At 41.4% G+C, this 19,449-nt stretch overlaps 2 protein-coding genes and 1 long non-coding RNA gene across 5 annotated transcripts in view; 2 read left to right on the top strand and 1 right to left on the bottom strand.

Moving 5' to 3' along the window:
- The window catches only part of tex2 (testis expressed 2), a 32,289-nt gene extending 17,871 nt beyond the window's left edge, over positions 1-14,418 (top strand). For all 3 annotated transcript variants that reach the window (XM_046042206.1, XM_046042211.1, XM_046042216.1), the window contains 10 exons: positions 1,626-1,826; positions 3,044-3,407; positions 4,880-5,169; positions 6,530-6,673; positions 6,841-6,940; positions 9,598-9,718; positions 10,302-10,424; positions 10,714-10,923; positions 11,632-11,752; positions 12,530-14,418. In XM_046042206.1, coding sequence (XP_045898162.1) covers positions 1,626-1,826; positions 3,044-3,407; positions 4,880-5,169; positions 6,530-6,673; positions 6,841-6,940; positions 9,598-9,718; positions 10,302-10,424; positions 10,714-10,923; positions 11,632-11,752; positions 12,530-12,679 — 1,824 coding nt within the window. In that variant the 3' untranslated portion in view covers positions 12,680-14,418. The remainder of the gene's footprint in view (positions 1-1,625; positions 1,827-3,043; positions 3,408-4,879; positions 5,170-6,529; positions 6,674-6,840; positions 6,941-9,597; positions 9,719-10,301; positions 10,425-10,713; positions 10,924-11,631; positions 11,753-12,529) is intronic.
- Positions 14,419-15,076: 658 nt separating this feature from the next.
- LOC123957725 lies at positions 15,077-15,743 on the bottom strand. Its single transcript, XR_006821876.1, has 3 exons — positions 15,517-15,743; positions 15,331-15,446; positions 15,077-15,135 (listed from the first exon to the last, which is right to left on the bottom strand). It is a non-coding gene; the product is annotated as an uncharacterized LOC123957725 (long non-coding RNA).
- A 75-nt stretch (positions 15,744-15,818) lies between these two features.
- The window catches only part of ern1 (endoplasmic reticulum to nucleus signaling 1), a 28,022-nt gene continuing 24,391 nt past the window's right edge, over positions 15,819-19,449 (top strand). The window contains exon 1 of the mRNA XM_046030718.1: positions 15,819-16,114. Within this exon, the coding sequence (XP_045886674.1) occupies positions 16,037-16,114 (78 nt within the window). The 5' untranslated portion in view covers positions 15,819-16,036. The remainder of the gene's footprint in view (positions 16,115-19,449) is intronic.

Genomic DNA, 19,449 nt, shown 5'->3' with positions numbered 1-19,449 from the left:
CGCCAAGTTTGGGCATGTTGCTAGATGACTTCAAAATGTAAACTTGTTTTCTTTAACTCTGTGTAAGCTTTTGGATATTGTTTTCTAGCATGTGTTCTTACTTCACTGGCTCTAGGACTACCATTAAGGTCTTGCTCTGCTGCACTATTATCAATTACTTACAAACTCAATTTCACTCTGTAACCTGTAGTGACAAAATAAATCTACCTACCTGCCTAATTTCACATTTAAGCTGCACACTTTTTACTTTTTACACTTTTTCCTCACAGATTTTAATGACAAAACAAACAAACAAACAAAAACACCATGTTCCATTTAGCCAAGGGTCAAACTATAGAGATAAAATATATATGATTTAGCCTCACAGGTTTTACACATGCATTTGTTAGCATTTGTACGATATATGGCTGTGGTACTCCATTTATTTTACCGTGCCATGGAGAAATTATCCAAAGTGAGAATGCCATACAGTGCACAAAATGCAACACTTCTGTGTTTGTTTACTGTCAAGCTAAATTGTAATAGGCAGGATTGTTGTCCCCAGGAGGTTTGTTTTGTATCTTTTAGACAAATATAAAATAGCCAAGCACTGAAATTTCCCCTGTTGTTTCTATTGATTTGGCTTTGCTCACAGAGCCTCCTTTGGGGCTGATACGGTGGGAGTTTGGATGAGAATTAAACTCTATTCAGCCTCATGGGAACTGGCAGCAACATATAGGGTTTATATTGCACTTTTTCTCCTGTGACAGCTACAGTTTAGCTTTGAACCACACATTTGAATGAGAGCGCCACCACATTTGCCCCCTGCTCTCAGTTAACTGCACCTAGTGCTGTAGAAACTACTCTAGAAGAGAACTATTTAGTAGTTTGAGGTATTTATGTAAGCATGTGTACTTGTGTGTGTGCCTTAGTGTGTACCAAGCTGTTGCACAGGAGAGCCTCATAACTAGAGGGCACAGCTGTTCCAAAAGAGTAGCTCTGCACTTGTGCAGAACATGATACACTCATATGATAGACCCTGGAGCACCCAAGTGCAGAGGAACTGCAGTGGGGACAAACTTTCCTCTTTCTCTTCATCTTTCTCTTCCTCTAAGGATCAACAAAAGGCCTGTGTTTCAGATGCCCCACTTTATCTTTTGTTGTTTTATATGAAATCTGTGTAAATAATATCATTTGATTATGATTCTAGGGATGTTTACTGATGACAACAATTGGTGGACAGAAATGTTGTATCCCTACAGATTAGAGTAGAGACCAACACTAAATTGTGTTATTAGGTCATCATTTATATAATGGTTATCGGCTTCAATGTTGGCCAATATGCTGTAGGCTACAGAGAATGCCAAAAACAAACAAATAAATCCACCACCAAAGAGACAGACATAGATAGTCATACTATCATGCTATCTCCTGTCATCCCTCAATGAACATATGCACAATAAACATTGAACAGAGGAGATTTCAGACACCATGGTACATGGGAACACATGCTAGCTATAAAAATAACAATAAAAACATCCTTGGTGTTTGACTGGGAGTCTGGTGTATGTATATGTGCTGTTGGAGTACATTTTGAGTCATTGTGAAGTAAAACTCTTCCCCTCTCCACCCCCTCAAACTCTCAGGGCTGGATGAATGAGATCCACAACTACGACCCGGAGATGTACCATGCCACGCTGACCCACTCCATTTACATCCGTCTAGAGGGCTCCGTACTGCGTCTGTCTAAGCCCAACCGGAACATCTCCCGCCGTGCCACACACAATGAGCCTAAACCTGACGTCACCTACGTCAGCCAGAAGATCTATGACCTGACCGACAGCAAGGTGTGTTGTTTGTGGCTGTATGCAGGAAATGACAATTATAAGAGAGATGCTGTAGTTATATCTTTCGGTGTGTGCTTGTGAAATATTCAGCGTGTGATGAAAGGTCAAAATGAGTGGGATATTAATGTGTTAAGTGTGTGTCTCTGCCAGCTCCCCAGTATATTTGTGTGCTTGATGATAAGATTAACAGATAGTGACATCAAGCACACGTCCTCTCAAATTTGCCCTTGCCTGAGTGCATGCTTGCTAATAGGTCATGTTCAGTGACAAAGCTACTCAGAGTCACATACTGTATGTAAACACGGAGTGAATATCACAGGTCATTGACCCTGTACACACAACTTTGTGTCGTGTGAATAAGTGTGCTGACTCGAAGGTTTTGTATATCTGAAGGCTGGACAGTAAGAAGACATTTCTCCTGTCATTGTATCATGGAGCAAAAGGGTCATTAGGGTTGTCTTCATATGCTAGATTCTCTCTTCTGGAACTGACGGCTCCGTAAATTTTCATTTCACCATCATTATTGTGGCTGTGTAGTCTGTCTTGAATGTTACCTGCATTTAGAGAAGCTAGATTACACACAATAATGTCCCAGAACACGTATTTTTTCTACTCACACAGTCAAGGTCTGATTGTTTTGACTATTCGGAGATGCGTTACCTCCCCCACACCATAATACCACATGGCTACACCCCCAGATAACAATCCTGCAATGCCAATATTTTAGCAATTTTAATATCAAAGTTGTGTTAAGCTGGAGCAAAAATGTATGCGTGAAAGAATGAATGTAAACTAAATTGCATGAACCATTACGACATGCTGTACAACATGGAATAATAGCAAGTGCTAGCTACATTCATCATTAACAAAAAAGAACATGTTCTCACATTGCTGGTCTAATACAAATTAAGCTTTGAGTTAGATAAATATAAGTACATACTAGATGAGTCACTTTTACTCCTGCCTGCATTGTTATCTTTGGTTTCTATTTTCAAAAATTTCAAGCCCCCAATTGCTGCCACTCACACCCTGGGGCAAGTCTGCCACATACTATTTGTAATCTCAATGTGCCCTACTGTTGATCTCGGATACTTTTTTTTTGTCTTGTCCTCATTCCAATGTGGACATTCTCCTGCCACCAAAACAATAACAACAACAAAACACTCTTATACCATCATCTTCATGCGTTTGATTATATGGTCCATATGCCCCCATAGATCCAGCTGGTGCCCCAAAGCTTGGCTAGAAAGAGAGTTTGGAACAAGAAGTATCCAATTTGCATTGAGCTGGCCAAGCAAGAGGACTTCATGTCCAAGGCCCAAGGAGAGAAGCCCGAAGCTGGGGAAGACAAATTGACAGGGCTGGGTGAGAAGCTAGAACGATCAGACAAATGCGAGAAAGTTGAAGTATCAGGATCAGCAGAGGAACCCAAAAGGCCGTCCTCTGGTGGTGGGGATCTAACAATCTACCTGTTTGGGAGGACGGGTCGGGAAAAGGAAGAGTGGTTCCGGAGATTTCTTCTAGCGTCCCGAATGAAATCAGAAGGGAGAGGTGGCAGTCTGCCTAGCATCTGCAAGAGTGGTGAGTTTGAGACTCTGTAGAGTGTATCAGACACCAAGATGCACACAGCCATGCATGCACTAAATTTATTACCTGTCTCTCTCACCCTTTCCACACACTTACTGTATCTGCACAGACACACATCACTTCCCAGAGTCAGAATAACCATTCTCTTGAGTATGTAACTGCACAGCCATCAGATCTGTGCATAAGCCTCAGCTTAGGGACCGGCAATCCCCTCAACTGAGCGAACAGATGAGTGTGAATGGGTCAGCAGGATTACATGCACAGAGAAGTAGCATATTAAAGCATTGTACTCCACTGTGGGATATAAGCCTGCAAGGAGAAGGCCCAATTCAAAGGAAAACACCAGCATTGTGAGGGCCCAGTGATAAAGGTAGCGCAGGATGAACAGGATTACTGCAAAGATTATTTAAGGAGGTGGTATTTTGCTCATTTTCAGGTTCAAAATCTTATTTAGGGGTTGTACCAGAACAGGTTTACATGGTTTAATTTTCATACTGCACATTGCTGTAGCTCCTGTTTTCACCCTGTGTTGAAGGCTTCGTTTTAGCTGTGGAGTGATACATCTTGTCTCTACATGATCTTTGTTGAGAGTTGTACATGTGCAGTTCCTAGTTAAGGACTACTAGCCAATCAGAAGCAGAGAAGGGCAGGTCAGTGAGAAGCAAGTAAACACGGCTTTGGTTCAGCTGTACATGTTGCGGACCAGATTAGCAACATGGACTGGAGCAAGAGTTTCTCAGTGGTGAGTTATTAATCTGTAACAAAAGTATCTTTCATCCATAAAGTTTTAACTGAGCTCTTTCTCTACATCACAGTAACAACTTTATGTCCACTGAGTGTCTGGAGGTTGCCTAGTGTTTGGAAGGGGGAGGAGAGGTGTGTGCTGCAGCTCAGTGTTTCTCCACCGGTGTTTTTGAGGGCATGTCGGAGTAGCCGCTTAGCGAGCATTATATGACGCGCATTTTGCTTTTATTCCTGTGACGTCACAAGGATGAAAGGCAAGCGGCTGGACTACAAACGAGCTGTTTTCAGGCAGTTCAGAGCAGAGTTTTCTGTGGGAGATGGGAACTCCCTTTGGGCTGGACTTTGGGCTTCTTCACCCTGCAAACCTATTACATGCATAAAAAAGATATAAACTCAATAAAGGAGAGGGAAAAAGGCAAAAAGCATAATACCACCTCTTTAAATATCAAGCTGTTTTGTGGATATACATAGCAATTACATATGACTATTTCAGTGCTAATGTGAGTCAGAGAGAAGATGAAGTGTGTCATCCTGTGTAAAGCATGCTGATGTTGCGGTACATTGCGAGATATGAATAAAAAAAAGATGCTTGAGCATGCATTATGTATGTGAAATATGAAGCATTGATTGGAATCAGTAAAAAAATGTTGTTGATGCATAATTGTGTCACATTAATCTCCCGTTACTCTTCACATCCTGCATTCCCCCTTCTCCACTTTCAGCCTTCCTGCCCTCCCACAGCCGCAGTAGCAGCACCCAATCTGGTGGAGGCCTGGAGGCTGACAGCAGGAGCAGCAGCCGGGGAAGCCTGGAGGAGCTGTCTCAGTATCGCCACAGAGAGGCCTCTTCTGCTCTCTCCTGTGGCTCTACTGGAGGGATGAAGCAAAAGATGCTGTTGGACTATAATGTCTACATGGCCAAATATGTAAACGCCCAGGCACCACAGAGAAGCCCAACTGCCACCGACAGCCCTGGGCACAGCCCTGAGAGCAGCCCCAAAACTACCAAAAAGGTAGGAGATAGAGAGTCACATGAAAGGCTAGAAAGAAATGCACAACCAACCAGGCAAAGTGGGCATCTGCCCAGAAGCACTTGGCTGTCTTTTGGAACCACTGGTTGTGCCTATGTAGTGCTATGGAGCAATGTTCAGTCCCCTCCAGGATTTTGCAGGCCTTTTTTGTAATTGTTGTGGCCTAAAATGCTGATTGAAAATTGGGATGTTTTGGGGCCTTTTTTGCAATGAAATTGTGGAAATAAGTGAAAACTGCAAAGATATGTGATTATTTTTAACATTAGAATTATAGTGGAATCATTAAACAGTCTCTCCAGGATTTTAACCACGCATATTTAAACCAACTTTCACAGCACACATGTCTGCTCCGTCTTGTAAAGAAGGAAGTGACAAGCTGATGTATGTCAACATTTTGCGGGAAACGGCTATGATAGGTCAAATATGCGGAGAAGTTGCGTCAATTGGTCAAAATAGCAAGATGCACTGAATTCACAAGGATTTGTTGAATTTGTGTTAATACTTACGATTGTGAAATCCTGGAGGGACTGAATGTTTTTCTGAACGTGCCCCCGTTTTGTTTGTATTGTTATTCTGCTGATTTAGTGGTATTAACACAGAAAAGAAAACAAAGGGAAGAAAGGCAAAGCACTGAACATCTTGTTTTAACACGTGATTTGTCTTGATAATGACATCTTATCCACAGGCCTTTGTATTTATACCTGGTTTTGATAGGCTTCTTGTTATCTTCATGCTGCCCGCATTGTGACTGGATTGTCAACAGACGTCCCAGGTCAAGGAAAGCAATGCCATGGACGGGCGTCATTCACTTTTTTTTGCAGTGTGAGACATATAGATACTGTTTTTACTTGTAGCTTTTCCTGGGCTTGCTTAAGCTAGCAGGAGGAGGCAGAGTTAGGTGGCCTTTCAACTTGCTGGGATATTTTATTTCTTAAGAATGTGTTCACGCTGTGGGCCTATAGATTGCAAATACACTTTACCTTAACATGCATTTTTTTCTTATCCAAGGAAGATGTCCAAATACTATATGTAATATACAAACAGAACTTTTGTCTGTTTACAAGAAACTCCACAGAGTACCTTTAATCTTGTGGAAATGTCATGTGTAGAGGCCCTGGCTCAAAATCGAGTTTTTATATTAGGAATTTCAACAGGGGAGGTTAAAAGGGGCACAACAGCAAGCATGTGCCCTGTGTCTACCTAACAGGTTATTTCGGCCTTGAAAGTAGATGGAGCCTGGCTCAAACCCAGGCTTGAAATAGACTGTTATTATACGTGACCAGAACCTATTTGCTTCATTTTATGTCAAGAATATTAAAGCTACAGTATGTGTGTCCTTCAGATACGCAGGATTTCAGAGGAGACTGTGGAGCCTGAGGCCTGGCTCAATGCTTTTCTGGGAAGGACATTCTGGGACTTCCTGGGAGAAAAGTACTGGGCCAATGTGGTCTCCAAAAAGATCCAAATGAAGCTCAGTAAGATCAGGGTAGGTACTGGTACTAGCTTTCACAAATCATAAAAAAATCTCTGTGTTTTAACTGCATCATTTTAAGAGACACTTTTGTGTCGTTGATGTCTGTATTTCATGTGTTTTTTGGTGTCAGCTGTAGCTAAGTCTGAATGTCTTTGTTTTAACTGTTTTCTGTGTTTCAGCTGCCGTATGTTATGAATGAGCTGACTTTGACAGAGCTAGACATGGGCTTTTCCATTCCTAAAATCCTCCATGCCTCCAAACCATCTGTGGACCACCAAGGTAGGAAGAGAAGCTAAACTAAGTATGTCATGTTTTTCACACAGTGTCCTGGATGGTCTGATACAATAGACATTTATTATCTTTCTGCCATCAGTCTTCTTCCCCTTCCTGTGAGAGTTATCCCTCTCGCTTTTCTGACAGAGTAGTGAGACATGCTCTCACTCTTCTTTCATCTTCAATCTATCCATCTCCTTCATCTCCCTTTCCTACCATTCCTTAATTTTCCCTTAAACTTTGCTCTTCTTCTCTCAGGATAAAGACATTTCCTCCCCTTCTCTCTCTCTCTCCTATGGAGTCCAGCCCCTCTGCATGCCTCGCTCTATTAAGCCACAATAATTAAACTTCACGTCTTGGGTCCCCCTCATCCATTACTGAGACACTGACTCGCCCTGCCTGCATTAAGCTCCAGCAAAGGGACTGGGACACACAGAGACAATACAGAGATTTGAGGTGTATTAACGTCTACTGAGGTGGCTGTAAATTTAGAAAAGAGTAGCTTAAGAAGGGGGAAGAGAGGAACAGTTTGTGGGAGGTGTGTTTCAATCATTAGTGGTGCTTTTAAGCAGAGAGCAAAGCGAGGGATGAGTAGATTGCCACATTTAAAATTTTCTGTCCTCGTTTTTGAGGTATTCAGGGTTTGTCCAATGATGGTTTAGTCTAAACTGATCTTGATCTGAGCATTGACAATGTATTACATTTTGCTATTCAGTTGAAGGAGCCAGCCATGAGTAATTCTCCTGTCAGACACATTTCCACGGCTGAGTCTGCAGTGCTCATTAATGGTGTTCTTTCTTCACCTATGCACCCACAGAAATATACTCGCATGTCATCATCAGTTGATCCCAGCACATAATTAGTCCCGGGGGAATGGCATCTCTACAAGTGCTGCACTGTAAATCTGCATGAACTGAACAGGTTGCATTTCCTTCAATAGTAACACAACTAATTTCATTGCATGCAGATATTTCTTTTATCATGCGCTGGCAATACTAAAGATAGTGAGAGTGCTTCCTGACTCCTTAATGTTGGGAAGACATGATTTGATTTACAGTGTTTATACTGTACTCCAAGAACTACTAAAGGCACACAAGCAGAGTGCAGAGCTCACATATATGATATAATATATTTTCTTTTTATTCAGTATTTAGACATAGATTATGTAACCATGTTTAGTACGTAGACTGTAGAGTTTAGTATGACTATCAAATCTACTACACTATCGATAAGATTAGACATAAAATAGGATTGGGTGATATTAGTGGTTGAGGGAAAATCAGACAGTGTGTGGCTCTATGAGACTGTAACACTCATTGTAATGAAAACCAGAGCGTTACATAGATACATTTTAATGGTGCAAAATGTGTTTTGGATCTAGCAGTCATGCTGAAGTAAATGTTATTTATATGAGAGTTGTCAGAACAAAGGTATCTGGCACCTTATATCAGAAGAGCGTATCTTGTTATGAGCATGGAAATGTTAAGACACGTGTGACAGGATTCTAGTTTATTTGTGTGAGGATGATGTAAGCTGAAGGGTCATCATGGAAAGTGCAGTGTTGGGTGATCAAAGATGGGAATTATGAGCCAGAGAGATATAAGAAATAGTCTTTTTTTCATGTTTAGGCATGAAGTGTGTAATATGAATAGTAATGATTGTGTCACCTCTGTACAATCTCTGTTAGTATGCTAACATTTTCTAATTAGCACAAAGTACAGCTGAGGCTGATGGGAATGTCATAAAGATTCATCATTTGGGCTCCATAAATACTTGTACCTAAGGTTATGGCAATCCATCCAATAGTTGTTGAAAAGGGTTGAAACTGAGCGAACAACACATCAACATTACTGTCCATAGAGCATAAGCAGAAATCATTAATGTGGATATGATGCCCAAGCATCAGTTCCACAAATGAATTTCTCTATGCTTCAAATAAAGACAACATATAAGGTTTATATTACAATAAGCTAGATTCAGTATCTTGTCTCATATAATATTGCTGTTATAGTGATATATTTCCCAGGTCTATGTAGAAACATATACATGTGTATTATGTCAGCGGTGCAGATATGTTGACTCCTCCAAAATTAATCAGGCACTCCATACTTTCTCTCCATCCGTGTGTCTTGGTCCAGACAGAGACAACAAGACACTGTCTAACGTGGTCTAACTTAATGCTGTCATTTAGCTTCTCTCTGATACCACTGCCGCACACATACAAATCAATGAGCACTTACAGAGAGTGGAAAATGAAGAAGGAGAAGGAGCGAGGCAGAGGATTAATAAGCAATACTTACCAGTTGTGGAAGTTAGGCTTCATTGAGCAAACAGCAGGGGGGTCAAAATCAAAATTGTTCTCCCGTCGCCTCCTGAGAAGTGTGTTGTGTTAACAGGAAGTAGCCTGATGAAGTCAGCCAGTAAGGAGGCCGCTGCACTAGAGCTGACCTTTTCAGTGTTTTCTAGAGGATAGGTCTTCCTCCTGGCAGCTCTGCAGGGGACCTCACAGCAATTAGACACCAGGCAGGAGGTTCTTGTTTATTCATAGAAATAGCATTCGGAGTTGGTCGCTTTTGATGCTGCCGTGGTGCCTTTAGGGATGTAGAGTGATTTAAATAGTGAAACATAATATGCTGGTGTCTTTCGCTCACTGTCTTTTCCAGGTCTGTGGTTTGACCTGGAGATCTCCTACGCGGGCTCCTTCCTCATGACACTAGAGACCAAGATGAATCTGGCCCGTCTGGGGAAGGAGGGCGAGGGGCTAAGGGAGCACGGAAAAGAGTGGTAAGGCATTCGATTGCATTTAGTAATCTCCTCTTATAAAGTTTTTAATGAAGCTAAGAGTGATCCTTACCAGCCTGTCCTCAATTCTCTGTTTGTTCTTGTCTTTTGTCATGTAATACTTCCTCAGTGATTAGGCCAAAATAGGATGTTTGAAGGATTAGCTTCTTTTTTTTTTACTAAACAAACAGCTCTGAGCTGGGTGTTATTTTGGTAGATTTGCATTTAGAAACATGTTCGTTGTTACATCTGTTTGTTTTTTTTTCACAATTCCTACCCTTTGTCTGTTGGCTCTTCCTCACTTCTCTTAATATACTAATCCTCTCTCTGGACGCTTACCACTGTGGATTTGTCCAGTGACTGGTGAGTTGGGAATAGATGCCCATAGATGCCTGTCACTGAAACAATACATTATGTTCTGAATTACACTTTCTTTTCTTGAGGGAATCATTGGAGTTTAATTTCCTGTGATTTATATCCGTAGGGGATGCATTTAATGGGAATTAGTTTTAATTGTTAATGGCTCTGCCCAAAGCCATTAGAGCCTGACTTTGCAACAATGATTGTGTGTTTGTGTGTGTGACAGGCCCAGGCCACGGACATACTGTCTGGCAGACAGCGATGAAGAATCGTCTAGTGCTGGCTCATCAGATGAGGAGGATCCCCCAGAACTCCTGAGTGACAAAGCCATTCTTCCTGGAGGCGAGGGGTGAGCAAATGTCTCTTTACAACAACATCATCACGCCTCTGAACTGAAAATGGGCAGAAACAGATTCACACTGATGTGTTGAAGCAGAATGTTCTGCCCTTTCAGTCCACCTGTCAACCCACTTAGTCCCACATGTTTGAAAGCCTGCTGCTGATTTAATGAAGCACCCAGTCACTCCCCTCTATCGTGGGTGCTGAGTAGCAAGAGATGCTGTTATGAATAAATGATGAACCTGACTCAGTCCTTGCCCCCCTCCCCCCTCCTCCGTTTCCATCCTCTGCTCACGTAGCTATGTGGGAGGCCACAGGCCCAGCAAGATCATGCGGTTTGTGGACAAGATAGCCAAGTCGAAGTACTTCCAGAAAGCTACGGAGACGGAGTTCATTAAGAAGAAGATGGAGGAGGTGTCCAACACGCCGCTGCTGCTCACCGTGGAGGTGCAAGAGTGCCGTGGGACGCTGGCTGTCAACATCCCACCTCCTCCCACGGACAGGATATGGTACGTTCACTTCCATGGAGGAGTGCATAGAAGGCTGTGGGATGTAGTCAGTGACTGTATGGGAATTCTGGCTATAACTCAGCGCCCTCTGCTGGGCAAATACAGACATGTATAGTGTCTGTATTTGCCCTGTATTTGCCCAATCATAAATTTTAACTAAATTTAAGAAAATGAGAGCACAAAGGTATGTATTTTCATTAAAGACAAGTAAAGTACACACTGTACTTTATAAATATAACTTAAATATTTTAAATATCTAATAATAATGACCTTCATCAGCATCTACAGCAGTTATTCCCAACAACATGTGACTTGTGACCTCTGAAGGGGTACCAAGAAAAATCTGATTTGATTAGACCAGATGATTAAAAGAACAAGAAAACAAATATTTCTGTTACACAAAATTGTCTATATTTTTCACATTGTTGCCCAATCGTTTTCTTGGCAAATACTGGATACTTTTACCTCTTTGGCTGAACTACTCATGTCCACACTGAGGCTATGATCTGTGATGAGGGGCTTTGAAGTAGACTCAGTTTAAGGGTTCACAAGCATCATGGTGTTCTCTTGTTTTATTGAATTTAGTAGAATAAAAAGAAACAAAAAAGCCTGTTTTCATGAAGCCTGTCTAGGAACTCTAACTGCCATTCAGCTTGTATGAGATTAGGGTTATACTTTTTACCTTCATTGTTTTCTGTTGGCTGTCAGGTATGGTTTCCGGAGTCCGCCTCACATAGAGCTGAAAGCGCGGCCTAAACTGGGTGAGAGGGAGGTCACTTTAGTTCATGTGACAGACTGGATTGAGAAGAAACTGGACCAGGAGTTCCAGGTATACACTGAGGAAATACTGCAAACTGTGCATGCAAATGTTTAGTCATAACTACAATGTATTTACATTGTCAAATAGTGTATTTCAACTTATGTGTGGGCTAAAAACTTCAGTCGGCCTGAGAGGCTGAAGGTTTACGCAAGGACAAAGAAAGTACCCCCCCAGATGTTTTAGGGTGAGAATTTAGGTTATAAGAGTGGATTAATTTATGGCTGCCCACCTACTCGTGCTTCAAAGCAGTGTGGCTGTGGCTTTCCCACCCCTCATATATATCCAAAGTAATGATATGCCTGCTGCAAGACAAGCACCCTGAGGCACACCTGCAAACTACTGTGTCCCTGTCAGGTCTAACACATCTATATTTATCCCTGCCTGACTCCACTGGGGGTTATTATTATGTACAACCCCCCCCCCCAAACCATGCCTCCAGTTAAATACAGTGCTGCAGTTGACAATTGTGACTGAGTGTATACATCTGGCTTTCAGCAAATGCTAAAGTGAGGCCTCATTGGTTTCCAGACAGAACAGTGTGTGGTTGGATGCACCAATGATGTATTCACGTCTCTTTTTCTGCAATTCTCAGATTGATATAATCTCATGCCACTGTCTTTATTTGGTATATTTCAGTTTCAAAAACATAATGATCAGTAGTTTCTGCTCGGTTCCCTTCACTAGACACTCGCAAAAGCTTCTAATTAGGCATATATCAGTGTCCTCCTCCTCTTTTATTGTTGAAATTAAGATGACTGCTTGTTTTCTGTACTTGTCCTCCCGCAGAAAATATTTGTGATGCCAAACATGGATGATATATGGCTACCCATAATGCACTCTGCCATGGACACGCGTTCAAATGCCAACTTGGTTACTGTGACAGATGATGCCTTGAAGGACCCAGAACCCGAGGAGTCTGAGGTCTCCGACATGTGAAGAAGTGTTTGGCCTCAGACACCTCACAGGTGCAGCCAGGGGCCGGGGCCGGGGCCAACGCTTCAATATTTTTACCTGTCCCCCCAGTCCCACTTTTGCACCAGTCTGTGGCCACTCATAAGTGCACTCACAAAACTGAAAGTGCTGGCGAGCTTGTAATCATCTGTGGCAACTCCAGGCAGGACGACGGAAGAGAATCGTGACTCATAGACAGTTTTGTTTGTGTGACATCAAATACGGTTAATTCTCTGAAGAAACGCAATACATGGGACATGTCAAGACTTTTTTACAAATGTGCGTGGCGGTGGATGGACAAATAGCCATCAGATTCAACCAGAACCATAATACCTGTGATGTACAGCTGCACAAAACACGGTAGTGGTACAGTGTAAACCTTTTGTGCAACCTTTCTATTCGAGTGGTTTATTGTCGCTATAACTCTACGAGAACTTTGAGGCCTACCAATGAAGAGTGTGTATGTTTTGAGTGAGGAAACATTTGAGGGAATAATCCTAAAAATTTGGAGATGACTTTGCTGAAAGCCCCTGCGTCCATTAATACACATTTCACAGGGATAGCAACTCTTTTACCCCCCATCCACACTGCTGCCTGTGTCAGCCGCCTGGCACTTTTATGCAAACAGATCAATGGCACTGTGTCCATTGAAGACACTAGGGTCATTTTAAATCCAACATGGGCACTAACATAACATACAGTCTGTGTGCTTTTAACTGTGTTAGGGGATAGAACTAAAACTGGCTTCAGAAGGGTGAATTAAAACATATCTGCAAACACAGCAGCTGAACAATGCCTAGGTTTGATGAATGTATAAATGAGAACGCAGCAGAATAGCTCATTCACTGACAAAGTGCTGCTAAGCAACATGCTTCAAGACTTCTTTATTATTGTTATATTCAGAGTTGAGCAAAAGTAATAACTTTCTGTTTTTATTGCCAAAGCAATCTTTCAGTCTTGTGTTAAGGCTACTATATGAGGTAAACAGTGACAAATAAGCAATCCAGTGATGTACAGCCTAAGTTTGGAAAATTGTAGCTAGATATATTATCAGGAGGGAGTGATGGGGGGGCAGCAGGCAACTGAAACCCTTCTCTGAACACGTAACGTGTCTTTAAAGGTGAAAAGAGGGGGAAACAAACCCACTCTTCCTGTTTTATTTGAATAAATACCATACTGGATGTTAGCCATATTATTTAATGTCATCAGCCAACCAGCTAATGAATGCTCATTTTTGTTGTTGAAGTATTTATTGATTTGCTGTTCTTTCTGTACTGAACACATTTAAGAGTAACACCAATAAACTAGAACAGTAACTTTGTAATCTGCCAAGACACCTGTGCTGCTTTACAGGCGACTATTATTTTACATTCCAGTGTGTATAGGCAATGTGTATGAGGCAGAAAGTGCCTTTAAAATAATCAAAACATTCCTCCATAGTCAGCCGCCACATTTGTTCAATCAGTTGAAGGTAGAGAGAAAACATCTTTGTGCCATTACTGCTTCTGTCAAGACATGCCCTTTGTTTCCACAGGTTTTGGTGTTGTTTATTTGCAGTGATGAAAATATGAAACATTGCTGTTGTGTTCAGTGATGTCACAGAATGTTATGGTTCTGATCGTTGTGGATCAATAAAACCGTTTGCTTGGAAAGAATGTGCAGCTTTGCCATTCAATCTGCAGGTTACTTGTTAACCTAGTCGATTAAAGATATCATTCATTTAAGTTCTTCTGCCTCCAAATATCTTGCATCCCATATGTAGAAGTAATTGCTCTGAGCTGCATTTTGATTGTGTCTTGCTTTAAAAGAGAGACTTGGTGAGAATTGCCAAGAAACTCCAGTTATGACAAGACATGCTATGATCTTGCACTACTCTTGATCTGTGTGAAGGGCCATGGAAAAGGCCCTTCAGGTTGAAAGTATAGTGCCTAAAAATCAATTTACCAGAATATGACAAGTGGAATGAAATGAGCAACAATACTGTGTTAACAAATGTTTTATTCACACAGGAGATTTGTTACATAATACAGTTAAAAAGAATCCATACATTTGTAAATCTTTCTGGTTTCAAACAATATACAGGAATGGATGTGATTGCATGAAGCATGTTAATTTATGAGAACTTTATGAACTGAACCCAGAGTCTGACACCAAAGGCATGCATCTTATCCATTGTGCCATTACCACCACTCACCTTGTAATTCACTGTGTCATGTCCATTTCTTGAGCGTTGCAGTCAGATTGCCGCGGAAGAACAACTTTAAGTAAGCTTGGTTATTGAGACACCACCAATTAAAGATATTGTCTTCAATGTTAAATCAGGAGTTTAACTCATCATGATCATTCATAACTGTTAGAAGCCACTTTCTGCCCACTCTGGATACTTACTACAGCATACGGATATTCCAAGGATACATCCACACAGCCCATTTTCTGCATTCCTGTAAATAAATAGAAAGATGTCCTGAGTGAATTTGATTGATGAACCACACAAAAGCCAGAGTGGTTGGTGTTTGTGGGTAAAGTCAGATAGAATATGTTGACTTCATTTTCACATCAGAAGTCTAACGCACAAAAATCATCATTCATGAAGCAGAAATCGAAGGATTACAATGATTTGTCTAATAAATACTCACCATCATAAAGTCATGGAGGCCTTAGCCGGCCTTCTGCCCACGTGTGGATGTGCAATCATCAAGAAACACTGCAACCGACCCGAGTTTATCCCCTGCTCTGTGGACAGCACATCATACTGTAGGTAAGAAGAGAATTAGTGATTACATTGGTTTTTGATTTTATTTGAAAAACAAAAGTCATCTTACCTCCACATTTCCACGACGATGCGGCCTAGTAACGCTGCTACAATTTGCACCTTCATACTTTATCAAATTGGGATTAAATTCCATGTAAACCCAAATCATGTGTCAAAATACTGACTCAAAAACATGCAGCCAACAAGCTTTTTCACAGGTATGTTAAACGCAAACACGTCGAGTCCTGCGCGTAACAGCATGCACACACAGGATGGACTTGCAGAAAATGTCCCCCGGATGTATTTTATACCACATCCGGTGTCTGTGGGCCTTTTCTCATTGGCTCATACTGACTCTTCACTTCCCCTCCTCCACATCGTGTGGACATCTATCCCAAAGTCCAACCCCCAAGGTTTTCATTTCAGGAAGAAGCGGATCTAACGTTGTACCCACTGCTGCTGGCTCAAAGCTACAACGTTGAAATAAAAAAAAAACATTCGTAGCATCTGGTTGTTGGCCAAATCACGTTTTCTATGTAGTCAACGGCCATTCCGGACCAGCTGTCTATCCCGGTTTGAGACCAGAAAATATGGACTGGACAGTGAGCAGTCGGACCCGGTTGTGGTGCATTTTAGCGTTGCTTTGCTGCGCTTGTCTCCCACAAAAGGTAAGGGGCTAACTGGATAAGCTAGCTTAAGGTAGTTGACATTAGCTCGGAGTTATCCGCTTAACTACACTTCTCACTCAACGTTTCGCTTTTAGTCCCACAAATAGAACAAGTCCAAACTTAAATATGTGTAATTCAGTGAACCTTTAGTTCTGCCTGCATGCTGCGTGTAGTCTTGACCTGACAGAAGTAAGCTAGCGTTAACGTTAGCTTGTTGGCTAAAAGCACCCGTTTTTAAGTAATGTGTGCTTTAGAAACCCTGTAATCAACTTTGCCAACATTTCATTATCAGTCCAGTGTCACAAATCAAGGAAAGCTAGGCTGTCTTTTCAATAACTCCCCCATTAGTAGCTCAGAATCGCATCAGGAAACTGGTGAGTTTAAGAAAAGCTAACTTACTTTAGTATTACCACTGTGGAAACCTAACGTTAGTCTTGTACCTCATACTAAGGTCAGTGTGTTGATGTTGAGGCTTGGTGGTATGGTAATATTTCTACTGCTTGCATGTTATCTCAACACCTCCTTATCTTTTCACAAGACTGAACACAGGTCCTCTGCTTACACACCAGCAGCACCTAATCATTCAGTATTAGCATATTACTTAGTTCGTACATACATGGTGCGAAGGTGGCAAACCAGAAGCAGTGATGGGTTGATGTGTTTGTGAAATTTTGGTCTGTGATATTGTGCTCACCAGTATGTCTGAAGACATAAATACTTAAATAGACAAACAGGAGACACATTTAGATCAAACAGTAAAAACAGAAGCTTTACCTGTCTCTGTACTGAGGCTAAGTTTGAAGGATGACTCTTACCAGTGTCTGCCATCCACACTTGCGCTAGACTTTATGAAAGCCTTCTGATGTTAGCAGGACAGAGACTGTGTAAGTGTGTAGCATCTGTAGCCTCTAATTTGAAAGGTTCCACGCCAAAGCACGGCATTATTATGCATGATGAAGCTTTGTGGTGAGGTTGATTTAAATCATGCTCAGCTTTATTCAGGCCAGTACAAAATAACCACATAAACATCCATGCCACCTAAACATACAAAATGATGTGATACACAAGCATTATGACTGTACAGTACCAATGAAGGGCGAAGTGTGACCCTAATAAATGTTCGTGTAAAACAGTATGCTATATAGTTGGATTAAACAAGCATCGATGCTTTTTAGTAATCGAATTAATTTATTTAATTGATGAATCATTTCAGCCCTAATCCTATTTAATTTTCACTAAAGGTAATTGTAAACAGAGAATGGATTCCATAGTATAAGTGTGTGTCACAAAAGGAAGCTAGCCAACTTGCTGAAACTGAGCCAGATCCCTGGAAAGACTCCAGGTAGATACATTAGCTACCAAACTAGTAAACCCCTATAGCTAAGCAGCAGATTAAACCAGCTGTATAATCCCCTATCAAGTCTCAGGTTCTTCTCTTAGCCTGTTAAACAGTCTGCTGGTGTAGTGGGAGTGACAAATGATAGGCTATCTATAGATTTTCACACAAGACTGGATAAGTGTGTGTGTGTGAGAGAGAGAGAAAGAGACGTACAAGTCAAAGAGCAACACAGGAAAGACTTGTATGTCTCTCTTTTCACCGTCTCTTGTTTACAGTTGAGTTATTTTTAAGGCCAGCTGATTTTCCATATTAAGGAGGATGTGTCGGTGACTAAAATCTAGCTAGATGATTCAGCTGCTATTACAGTCTGTTTTTAAAAATACTATTTCTCACATTATTCTCATGTCTCACTTCACACGTCTGCTTGCCCTTTATAACAACGCTACTGCTCCTTAAAAGACTGATAACTGACTTTAGATTACAATATGTCCCTCAGCCCAAGTTTGTTCCATTGCTTGGCCACTGTGACCATATTTTGTTTCTTAATTTTGTTGCCTATTTGTAGAACTAAATTAGGCTGATTCAAGCTGTCTCACTATCTTATCACACGAGCAGATTTGCTGTGTTTTGACTAAGTGTGCCTGAACGACTGCCGGCACGTGACATCCTCCCCACTGAAGCAACACCATGCAGAGAGCAGCTGATAGACTGTGTTCACAAGAAAGGTTGCTAAAATGCCTCAAGTGATCTCCACTAATAGTTATGCCCTCAAGGCAATGGTCCTTACCATAATCTGTTGTGTCTGAGACTGTGAAGGAAATCAAACACCCCCATCATCTTTATACAGCCATGAAGGGAAACCTCTACTTTCATCTAGGACTTTCAGACTGATGGATCATCAGGCTGTTCTTAATGAAGTGTTGCTCACATTCTCATGTACTTGAAGGGATTTATTAATTGACTTTCAAAACATATTTATTTTTGATGACTTTGCACCACACCTCCCATGCCAACCATATGTGAGATAAGTAGGCTATATCTTGGTTCCTGTGTTAGGTTTTGTCTGCAAGCTGCAAACAGCTTATTGCTGCAAACAAGTTGGTGGTAAGAGAGTTTTCAACAGAAATGAGGTAACTGTAGTTTAGGCCCAATTAAAACACTGAGGATATCTTTTAGTGTAGTCTCACCTACATATGAGTTTTTGTCTCTTAACAGACACACGGTAGGGGGGCCTTTTAGGGACCACATTATGAGTCATTCACTGTCATTAGAATTTCCGATACCAATCACCCCTTCATTGTTTTCTGTTTTTAAACACTTTCACAGAAACCTCCTACATAGGTGACCCTGCTAAAGCCACCACTTTATCTGTACCATGTTATCTGTAGTCAAACTCGCACATCAAACGCTTAATACATTTTTCTTGCTACTACTAATTTCAAAAGTGATTCATTTATTAGTCATATGTCATTACATTTGGCAACCAAGTCCATATCTTCCCTCTTCGCCCGCCTGCATCTCCAAATGACCACATAACAGCCATAAAAGGTCATACAGTAAATGGAAACCATTGCGTCCATTTCACACACCCAGTAAGACAGCCAAACAGAATGCATCAGTGTTTCAGGTCACACAACCAATTAATCTGGCCGTATGTAATTCATCCACACACTTGTTGCTCATGGAGTCCCACCATTAATATTGTCTGTCTGGTGTGTGTGTGTGCTGTGCAGCAGTAAGCGGCTGCCCAAAGTCTGTTTCTGGCATGTTACACCGTCACATAATGTGGATCCATCCTAAAAGTAACACTCAAAAAGGTTTCTTTCAGGATGCAGAGCAGCAATGGCTGTGATACTTTTACGAACACTAATTATCTCCTTTGTAATGAATGTCAGCTACAGATTGGACCATCTCTCCATCTTTACCGTTCTTTGCTCACAGAGTCACCCCCTCCCTCTGGGTCTCGTGTATGTCTCCAGTCTTTCTTCTATAAAGA

The sequence above is a fragment of the Micropterus dolomieu genome, linkage group LG02 (assembly GCF_021292245.1).
Source record: "Micropterus dolomieu isolate WLL.071019.BEF.003 ecotype Adirondacks linkage group LG02, ASM2129224v1, whole genome shotgun sequence".
NCBI lineage: Eukaryota > Metazoa > Chordata > Actinopteri > Centrarchiformes > Centrarchidae > Micropterus > Micropterus dolomieu.
Note: the sequence above shows the minus strand (reverse complement) of the source record. Positions and strands in the feature narration are given on the sequence as shown.